This window comes from Plectropomus leopardus, chromosome 2 (assembly GCF_026936395.1).
Source record: "Plectropomus leopardus strain MGB_pleo_1.0 chromosome 2, ASM2693639v1, whole genome shotgun sequence".
NCBI classification, from domain to species: Eukaryota; Metazoa; Chordata; class Actinopteri; order Perciformes; family Serranidae; genus Plectropomus; species Plectropomus leopardus.
This window is the reverse complement of record NC_142177.1, coordinates 29,095,992-29,106,340: the sequence shown is the minus strand read 5'-3', so window position 1 is coordinate 29,106,340 and position 10,349 is coordinate 29,095,992. Positions and strand designations below refer to the sequence as shown.

Below are 10,349 nucleotides of genomic sequence, written 5' to 3'. Positions count from 1 at the left end.
CCCCCCCATACATTTTTTTTGTTTTGCTTTATTTTTCTGTTGTTTGTGTTATGTCTTCATTACTGTTTGCATTGTTTATTCAGGTGAGACATTTATAATCCTTTATGGGTTTTTATCTCACCTGCATAATCTGTGGTTGTACTTTTGTTGTGATTTTATTGTGCAAATAAATATAATATAATATAATATAAGAGGTAGGGGCGCACACCACAACTGTCATGGGAATGCTTTTCACTGTCTGCATATGTTTCCCCAAGTCTTAAACTTGACCTTTTGGTGTTTTGAGCAGTATATTTTTCCAGCTCCCCCCTCTCTCTCTCTCTCTGTTCCTATCTCCTCCCTCCACACACACAGCTGAAGGCTACTGGGAATCTTAGTTCGAGCAGAGGCCTGCACTGTCCACACTGTTGTTCTTTTTGCATGAATAACCTCAGCCATGGAGTTTCATTAATCCACTCTGTTCACATGTTGAGGCACACATGGGCCTGGGAAGCTCCTGGCTTCACCAACAGAGACAGAAAGAGGCAGTGAGAGAATTTTAGCAATTTTTTGGTATTGATACTTTTACTTAAGTAAAATGAACTTAATAAGCATACTTCTTACACCACTGAGTAAGGCCTTCACGTAATTTATACACCAATGCCAATAAGTTTGCCTACATTACTTTGATAAAGTAATTAAAATAGTTACATTACTAATTACATTTTAACAGGGTAACTAGTAATCTGTTACCTTTTACATTTTAAAATATTTCTAACACTGATAGGTACATCAAATTGAGTTTTGTGGCTCAGCTGTTTCTTGTTCAGTCTGAAACTTTACTTGGTGAACTGTTCCTTTAAGAGATGTAGCGTTGACACAGAATAACTTTCACCTCACTAACCATTGCTTCAGCTGCCGAACCTAACTGACCACAGATGAGGACTTAATATTAAGACTTTTACTTTAACGGGCCAGCACTGTCAACACTCTGGTTAATAACTTCAGACAGCGATTACAGCTGAATCGTTGCACAGCGCACTGCTCGTGTTGAAGTTCATGCTGTGCGCCCCGCCGTGATGACTGTCAGCTCTGTCACGTTGGTTTGTCTCTTTCTGTCTTTATTCCTGGTCCCTCCGTGTCAGTCGGGCTGTCGGGAGGCAGGTCTGTGTTGCACTGGCCGGGACCAGTCGTGCATCAGCAAAGGATGGAGGTCTGACCGATCCTATGGCACCTGCTACTGTGACCAAGTCTGCGTCCACACCCTGGACTGCTGCCACGACTATGAGACGGCCTGCCCAGGTGGGTTCGTGCTGACTGAAAAACGTCTGTTTATCAAATATTATACTCCATGGACATCTGTGCAGTATATTGTGATGATAGTTGTCCTTTGTTTCTCCCCTTTCCTCAATAAAATACATTAGTAAAATATCAAAAATAGAAGTAATAAATCTACAAAATTTCAATTATTATGATCAGTGGTGGATAAAGTACTTTAAAGGCACATTTGAGTAAAAGTACAGATATCTAAAATGACTTTGGTAGACATTGAAGTAATCTATTACAATATTACTTAAGTAAAAGTATCTGATAAGTATCAAAGGTAATTATATAAAAGGGACTTAAGTATTTGAAGTAGAAGTACAAATAAATTCTGTAAACACAAAGCAGAATTTAAAGAATTATTTCTTCGTAAGGTAGACCAACTTTAAAAAAAGAGCGTACATAACATCTCTGGAAAAAACTACGTCATTTTTGCAATTTAAAGGATCTAAATAACAAAATTTAGTTTTTCCCTCCCATTCTTTCTTTTGTCTGTCTGTCGAAGTAATTAAGATGCTTATGGGGAAATGTAGTGGTGTAAAAGTGAAAGATGACAAAAATATATTTATACATAAAAATACAAGTAAAGTACAGTTACTCCCCAAAATACTTAAGTGCTTCAATGAAATATTATTTTATGACATTACACCACTGATAAGAATTTTGTATTAAAATTTGTATGCTATGGAACCATGGGTGGCTTCCTCCCAAACTTGCAAATGTCTGTGGTAGTACTATCCTCTTAACAGGAGGCCTACAGTCTCACTAAAATGTTTGTTGTTTTGCTGACATTTATGTGGTATGCTGATCTGTAGATATCTGACAACTATTAAGGGATTTTTTACAGTGCTGGTTTTGTTGTTTCTGCTGCATGCACTCTGTTTCTCCTTCCTCAGCGCTGTCCTGTGTGGTGAGTGAGTGGACAGAGTGGTCAGGCTGTGCACAACCCTGTAAGGCCACAGTTCGCAGGCGGAGCAGGACGATCCTGCAGGAGCCGCTCAACGCAGGCAAGCCCTGTCCTCATCTGGAGGAACACGCTGGCTGCGCAGAGTACTGGTCTCAGCAAGGGAGCTGTCACAATCCACTTGGTGAGAAAACTTTCAGCTGAATCCTTCTATGCAGTAGAAGAAGAATGATGTGTAATCACAGCACACATTTTTAAAACTTTCTATACAATGGTGTGTCTCAACAGGCTATTCTATGTAGTTTAATCTAGTTTTCAGCTGTTTTCAGGACATGTCAAATTTTGACATTTTGGCATTAATATAGCTTTGCATTTTCTGCCTTTTTTTCAACATGCCAAATAATGGTGTTTTTGGCCCTTTCTGCAACTTTCTATGTAATGGCATGCCTCGGCAGGCATTTCCAGGCAATTTCCAGCTGTTTTTGAAACATCAAATTTTATAATTTTTTGATATATTATAGCCTTGCATTTTCTGTTATTTTTTATCAACATGCCAAATTATGTTGTTTTTGGCCCCTTCTGCAAATTTCTGTGCTATGGACTGTCTTGGGTGGCTATTTTATGTGGTTTAATTTTATTTTCAGCTGTTTTTCAGACATGTCATAATTTGACATTTTTGCCATACTTAGCCTTCCATTTTTGGTAATTTTTTCCACATGCCCAATTATAATGTTTTTGGACCTTTTTGCAACTTTGTATGCTATGATTGGTCTCCGAAGGCTACGTTATGTGGTTTAATGTGTTTTTGGGAAATGTAATATTTTGACATTTTTGCCATACTATAGCCTTGCATTTTTGGTCATTGTTTCCACATGCCAAATTATGATGCTTCTGGCCCTTTTTGGAACTTTCTATGCTATGGCTTGTCTTCGAAGGGTTTTGTTATGTGATTTAATATCATTTTCAGCTGTTTTGGGGACATGTCATATTTTGACATTTTTGCCATACTATAGCCTTGCATTTTCTGTCATTTTTTCTACATGCCAAATTATTGTGTTTTTTGGCCTCTTTGCAACTTTCTATCCTATGGTGTGTCTCAACAGGCTATGTTATGTAGTTTAATGTAGTTTTCAGCTATTTTTGGGACATGTAATATTTTGACATTTTGCCATACTATAACCTTGCATTTTCGGTCATTTTTTCCACATGCCAAATCATGGTGTTTTTGGCCCTTTTTGCAACTTTCTATGCTATAGCTTGTCTTGGAAGGCTTTTGTTATGTGATTTAATGTAATTTTCAGCTGTTTTTCAGACATGTCATATTTTGACATTTTTGCCATTTTGCCTTGCATTTTCGGTCATTTTTTCCACATACCAAATTATGGTGTTTCTGGCCTTTTTTGCAACTTTCTATGCTATGGCTTGTCTTGGAAGGCCTTTTTATGTGATTTAATGTGGTTTTCAGCTGTTTTGGGGACATGTCATATTTTGACATTTTTGCCATACTATAGCCTTGCATTTTTTGTCATTTTTTTAAAATGCCAAATTATGGTAATTTTGGCCCTTTTTTGCAAATTTTTATGCTATGACACGTCTTGGAAGGCTTTTTTATGCGATTTTATGTCATTTTCAGCTGTTTTGGGGACATGTCACATTTTGACATTTTTGCCATACTATAGCCTTGCATTTTTGGTCATTTTTGCCACATGCCAAATTATGGTGTTTCTGGCCCTTTTTGCAACTTTCTATGCTATGGCTTGTCTTGGAAGGCTTTTTTGTGTGATTTAATGTGGTTTTCAGCTGTTTTTGAGACATGTCATTTTTGACATTTTTGCCATACTATAGCCTTGCATTTTCGGTCATTTTTTCCACATGCCAAATTATGGTGTTTTTGGCCCTCTTTGGAACTTTCTATGGTTTGGCGCATCTTGGAAGGCTATTTTATGTGGTTTAATGTGGTTTTCAGCTTTTTTTAGGACATGTCATATTTTGACATTTTTGCCATACTATAGCCTGGCATTTTCGGTCATTTTTTCCACATGCCAAATCATGGTGTTTTTGGCCCTTTTTGCAACTTTCTATGCTATAGCTTGTCTTGGAAGGCTTTTTTTTTTATGTCGTTTATTGTGATTTTCAGCTGTTTTTCAGACATGTCATATTTTGACATTTTTGCCATACTATAGCCTTGCATTTTTGGTCATTTTTTCCACATGCCAAATTATGGTGTTTTTTGGCCTCTTTGCAACTTTCTATCCTATGGTGTGTCTCAACAGGCTATGGTATGTAGTTTAATGTCATTTTCAGCTGTTTTTCAGACATGTCATATTTTGACATTATTGCCATACTATAGCCTTGCATTTTCTGTCATTTTTTCCACATGCCAAATTATGGTGTTTCTGGCCCTTTTTGTAATTTTCTATGCTATGGCTTGTCTTGGAAGGCTTTTGTTATGTGATTTAATGACATTTTCACCTGTTTTGGGGACATGTCATATTTTGACTTTTTTGCCATACTATAGCCTTGCATTTTCGGTCATTTTTTCCACATGCCAAATTATTGTGTTTTTTGGCCTCTTTGCAACTTTCTATCCCATGGTGTGTCTCAACAGGCTATGTTATGTAGTTTAATGTGGTTTTCAGCTATTTTTGGGACATGTAATATTTTGACATTTTTGCCATACTATAGCCTTGCATTTTCGGACATTTTTTTGACATGCCAAATTATGGTAATATTGGCCCTTTATGCAAATTTCTATGCTATGACATGTCTTTGAAGGTTATTTCAAGTGGTTTAATGTGCTTTTCAGCTATGCTTGGGACATGCCATATTTTGACATTAACTCCATACTGTAGCCTTATATATATAGCATTTTCGGTCATTTTTTTGACATGCAAAATTATGGTGTTTTTTGCCCTTTTTGTAATTTTCTGAAGTGTGAGCCTTTGTTTCTTGGACCACAGTAGCAGAGACGGACACAGTTGGAACATGAAAAAACAGATTTAATGTTCTGGTAGTTTGGTCAGTTGAACAGACAGGTAAGAAACAGAATCTCCAAAATGTGAAACACAAAATGGTGGTGGCTGGAGACAGGCTGACCGACCGATGAAGATGGCGACGAGTTGGTGAATCTCTGGTATGCACACTGGAGACATGAACAAAAAGCTGCCGGCAGAAAACACAGTGAGGCACACTCTACAAAAATCAGTAAAAGAGACGAGAGATCAACAAGAGTGAACATGAAAACACTTAACGTGAAGAATTCAAGACTGGTGACGCTAGAAGCGCAGCAAGAAAATTCTGGAAGGCACTACCGAACAGACCGGAATTTTTTGGCAGAGAGGTGAAGTGAAGATCAGGCTTCTATGCACAGGTTGAATGCAGATGATGAGACTCAGGTGTGCCTCGCTGCAGCCAGGAGAATGCAAAGTGGGCCAGCCACGCCTCCAAGCCAATCACACACTGGGTAAAAAATAAAAAGGGAGGGGGAAGAGTGCAGGAGAACAGATGGAAAAACAACAAAAACATCCACTAAAACACAAACCACGACATTTTCTATGCCATGGTGTGTCTTGGAAGGCTATTTTATGTGGTTAAAAGTAGTTTTTCAGCAATTTTTGGGACATGCCAAATTTTAACATTTTTGCCATACTATAGCCTTGCATTTTCGGTCATTTTTTCCACATGCCAAATTATGGTGTTTCTGACCTTTTTGCAACTTTCTATGCTATGGCTTGTCTTGGAAGTCTTTTTAATGTGATTTAATTTGGTTTTCAGCTGTTTTTGAGACATGTCATATTTTGACATTTTTGCCATACTATAGCCTTGCATTTTTGGTCATTTTTTCTACATGCCAAATTATTGTGTTTTTTGGCCTCTTTGCAACTTTCTATCCTATGGTGTGTCTCAACAGGCTATGTTATGTAGTTTAATGTGGTTTTCAGCTATTTTTGGGACATGTCATATTTTGACATTTTTGCCATACTATAGCCTTGCATTTTCGGTCATTTTTGCCACATGCCAAATTATGGTGTTTCTGGCCTTTTTTTGCAACTTTCTATGCTATGGCTTGTCTTGGAAGGCTTTTTTGTGATTTAATGTGGTTTTCAGCTGTTTTTGAAATATGTCATTTTTGACATTTTTGCCTTGCTTTTTTGGTCATTTTTTCCACATGCCAAATTATGGTGTTTTTGGCCCTCTTTGGAACTTTCTATGGTTTGGCGCGTCTTGGAAGGTTATTTTATGTGGTTTAATGTGGTTTTCAGCTTTTTTTAGGACATGTCATATTTTGACATTTTTGCCATACTATAGCCTTGCAATTTCGGTCATTTTTTCCACATGACAAATTATGGTGTTTCTGGCCTTTTTTGCAACTTTCTATGCTATGACATGTCTTGGAAGGCTTTTTTTTATGTGGTTTAATGTCATTTTCAGCTGTTTTTTAGGACATGTCATATTTTGACATTTTTGCCATACTATAGCCTTGCATTTTTGGTCATTTTTTCTACATGCCAAATTATTGTGTTTTTTGGCCTCTTTGCAACTTTCTATCCTATGGTGTGTCTCAACAGGCTATGTTATGTAGTTTAATGTGGTTTTCAGCTATTTTTGGGACATGTCATATTTTGACATATTTGCCATACTATAGCCTTGCATTTTCGGTCATTTTTTCCACATGCCAAATTATGGTGTTTCTGGCCCTTTTTGCAACTTTCTATGCTATGGCTTGTCTTGGAAGGCTTTTTAATGTGGTTTCATGTCATTTTCAGCTGTTTTTCAGACATGTCATATTTTGACATTTTTGCCATACTATAGCCCTGCATTTTCGGGCATTTTTTCCACATGCCAAATCATGGTATTTTCGGCCCTTTTTGGAACTTTCTATGCTATGGCTTGTCTTGGAAGGCTTTTTTATTTTGTTTATTGTCATTTTCAGCTGTTTTGGGGACATGTCATAATTTGACATTTTTGCCATGAGAAACGGCTACCACATCCAAGGAAGGCAGCAGGCGCGCAAATTACCCACTCCCGACTTGGGGAGGTTGTGACGAAAAATAACAATACAGGACTCTTTTGAGGCCCTGTAATTGGAATGAGTACACTTTAAATTCATTTTTTCCACATGCCAAATTATGGTGTTTTGGCCCTCTTTGTAACTTTCTATGCTTTGGTGTGCCTCGACAGGCTATGTTATGTAGTTTAATGTCATTTTCAGCTGTTTTTGGGACATGTCTTATTTTGACATTTTTGCCATACTATAGGCTTGCCTTTTCTGTCTTTTTGTTTTCACATGCCAAATTTTAGTGTTTTTGGCCCTTTTTGCAACTTCATATGCTATGGTGTGTCTTGGAAGGCTTTTTTGTGTCAATGTCATTTTCAGCTGTTTTTGGGACATGTCATAGTTTGACATTTTTGCAATACTATAGCCTTGTATTTTTGGTCATTTTTTAGACATGCCAAATTACTGGATTTTTGTCCGTTTTTTCAAATTTCTATGCTATGGCATGTCTCGGAAGGCTCCTTCATGTGTTTTAATGTGGATTAATGTCAGTTGTTTTCGGGACATCATATTTTTACATTTCTGTCAAACTATAGCCTTGCATTTCCGGCCATTTTTTCCGCATGCCAAATTATGGTGTTTTTGGTCCTTTTTGCAACTTTCTATGCTGTGGTGTCCATCGACAGGCTGTTCTAGTGGTTTCCAGCTTTTTTTTGGACATGTCATATTTTGACATTTATTTTATTTGTGCCGCAAAGTATCGGACACTCTGGGTCTAATAATGCCTTTCATTCCTAATAATATACAAAAATACATATCAATAAAATTAATAATACACACATCTTTAAAAAATTCAATTCAATTCTGCTGTGTCTGCTTCCAGAAATCATTACCCAGTTATTCAAGATAATCACAGAAAAATGCATACTTGCTTCTGCGCAGTGATGCGGTAGGTGGGTTTAGTTTGGTAGATAAAAAATAATTCCTACATTAAACAGCTCAAAACTAAATCTGTGGATTATCATTAGTAATTGGATCATTATTTCTGGAAAGAAACATTGTGATTAAGTTCACTTTTTTGGGGGGGCACTTTGGTCACCACAAGCTGAGTGCCTTCAAGTTCGTTATATTCAAGAGATTGGAGGCATCTCTGTTATTTCCAATATTTAGAAACACATGCCAAAACATTCTAGATTGATAAACTGCACTACAGGTAGGAGGAATTATATGTACTTTAGATTTTTTGCTGACCTGACCCTTTAAGCATTTAATTAATATGCCATGCCACATTGATACTTAAGTACTCAGTATGAAGAGCAGAAGTACTGACTGGGACAATAAACGTATAAAGAGAGAAACATTTTATAAACACATCCATACAATCTTGAATAGACAGTGTTTTAAAACCTTATTCTTCTTTTGACAAGGGACTGTAGTGAATGCAGCTATGTTATTGTGAGGTCTGTTTTGCACTATAAGATGCATAGAAAAACTGATGCATAGGGTCTCTCCTGTGGGAGTACATGCAGCATGATTTATAGCCACTTCCCCTCTAGAACAAACTGTATCTAATAAGGCACATGAGCAAAGCTGTTTCATGCCAGAAAATCATACTTTCATGAACATTTACCAGCATGCTCATTTGAAATGTATGAGGTATTGCAACATATGGTCACATGTAATGTTCTTATCATGGACTCTCCCCCTGCAGTCCCAGCACTGATTATCACTGGTGGCTATGGCAACGCAAGGAAGAAAAGAGACATCCCTGACAGCAGCGACATTATAGGGTAACACATTGAGAGAGTCCTTCTGCCTTTGATGTTCTCATGTGTCTTCAATATGAATTTAGTCTGGGCTTGGTTTACGAATATGTGTGTGTGTGTATGTGTGTGTGTGTATATGTGTGTGTTTGTGTTAAACAGGTATTGCGTACAGTTTCAGTTGACATCTCTGACAAAAGGATGCCAGCAGAGTTCAGGCCCACACACCCAATGGATGCAGCACCTGAGGGAGGGGCACCACGTATGTGTCGAGTGCCAGCCTCCTGCTCTTGCTGCTGGACAGACACACTGCGCTGGAGATGGAGAGGAATATGAGGATGAGGACAGGTAACAATGAAAAGCACTGTAATAAACCATTGTCAGATTGATTGTACTTATCTGTGCAGCCAACAAACACTGTAACACTGCATAGACAAAACCTCCCGGCCCTGTTATCTGCAAAAAGGAAGCATGCTATACCTGATTCTGGGACAACACTGGTCTGTATTGTGAGAGCTGCAGTGTTGAATATAGATCAGTTCAAATAGCCTGGGTCACATTTCCAGGGTTTGTTTTTGTTTGTTTTAAGTCCCAGACCACTGAATTCCACCGCATCTCTTAGATCTGATTGTTAACAGTGAGGACTACCACTAGATGGCAACATTGTTTATCACTTGGATTTAAAGAGAAATCTTGTGAACACTTACCCATTTCTTCTTCCATCCTTTCTGCAGAGTACAGTCTCTCCTGTGGCAGGCGGTGGGGAACCCTCGATGCAGGGGTGTGTGGAGGCGTGTTGGGAGGCTGGAGGCCTGTTCCTGTCCAACAGCCCACAGTTTCCTCTTCATCTAACCTCCTCCTTCCTTCTGTGAGCCTTCCTCCTGCACATATTTACTCAAACTCGTGTACAAAGAACAATCTGCCAGAATAAATAGAAACCAACCAGAATGATAAGCACTGGCCAATAAATATCTTCTGTTAAGAGTTATGGTCAGTGCTTCATTGTGACTTTGTCTCCAGATCAGTGCAGTTACATGGACATTCTCTTGAATATGGCAACACATTCTTACTCCCAGTTGATAAAATACCAATAGCCCTGTCAGTTTAAACCTAATAAGCCTCTGTTTTCACAGGATATGAACAGTTTCTGCTTGTTGAATGCAAACATTCTCTAAATAAACTAATAACAAAAAACAAAAAAAAAACAACAGCAATTTTAGGCTTGATTTCTTAGATTTAGATAACAAAAGCATGTGCTCAGGTTAAGAAATAAACATAATGGTCTGCCTAAAATATCTATTTTTGTTTTTGCCGTTATATAACATGATGTGCCATGCATCACATATGTCAGGACATACACATCTTGCGTAGTATGCTTCACATA

At 37.8% G+C, this 10,349-nt stretch overlaps 1 protein-coding gene and 1 long non-coding RNA gene across 3 annotated transcripts; one reads left to right on the top strand and one right to left on the bottom strand.

Annotated features, from left to right (window-relative positions):
- Positions 1-224: 224 nt before the first annotated feature.
- On the top strand, positions 225-9,846 carry LOC121957787 (somatomedin-B and thrombospondin type-1 domain-containing protein). The gene is made up of 5 exons (XM_042506569.2): positions 225-1,281; positions 2,199-2,390; positions 8,914-8,992; positions 9,128-9,313; positions 9,700-9,846. Exons 1-5 carry the CDS (start codon positions 1,059-1,061, stop codon positions 9,815-9,817), a joined length of 798 nt encoding a protein of 265 aa, XP_042362503.2. The 5' UTR covers positions 225-1,058; the 3' UTR covers positions 9,818-9,846.
- LOC148190232 (uncharacterized) lies at positions 5,185-8,902 on the bottom strand. Of its 2 annotated transcripts, none has more exons than XR_015779415.1 (2): positions 5,518-8,902; positions 5,185-5,398 (listed from the first exon to the last, which is right to left on the bottom strand). It is a non-coding gene; the product is annotated as an uncharacterized LOC148190232 (long non-coding RNA). The 2 variants fall into 2 exon arrangements; XR_015779414.1 differs by having other exon boundaries at positions 5,527-8,902.
- Positions 9,847-10,349: the final 503 nt, after the last annotated feature.

What these genes read in the sequence shown, in the direction of transcription:
- LOC121957787 (XM_042506569.2), top strand. Translation starts at nt 1,059, where the DNA reads ATGACTGTCAGCTCTGTCACGTTGGTTTGTCTCTTTCTGTCTTTATTC. An exon ending in CTATGAGACGGCCTGCCCAG is followed by an intron (nt 1,282 to 2,198) that starts GTGGGTTCGTGC and finishes CTCCTTCCTCAG; the next exon opens with CGCTGTCCTGTGTGGTGAGT. An exon ending in GACAGCAGCGACATTATAGG is followed by an intron (nt 8,993 to 9,127) that starts GTAACACATTGA and finishes TGTGTTAAACAG; the next exon opens with GTATTGCGTACAGTTTCAGT.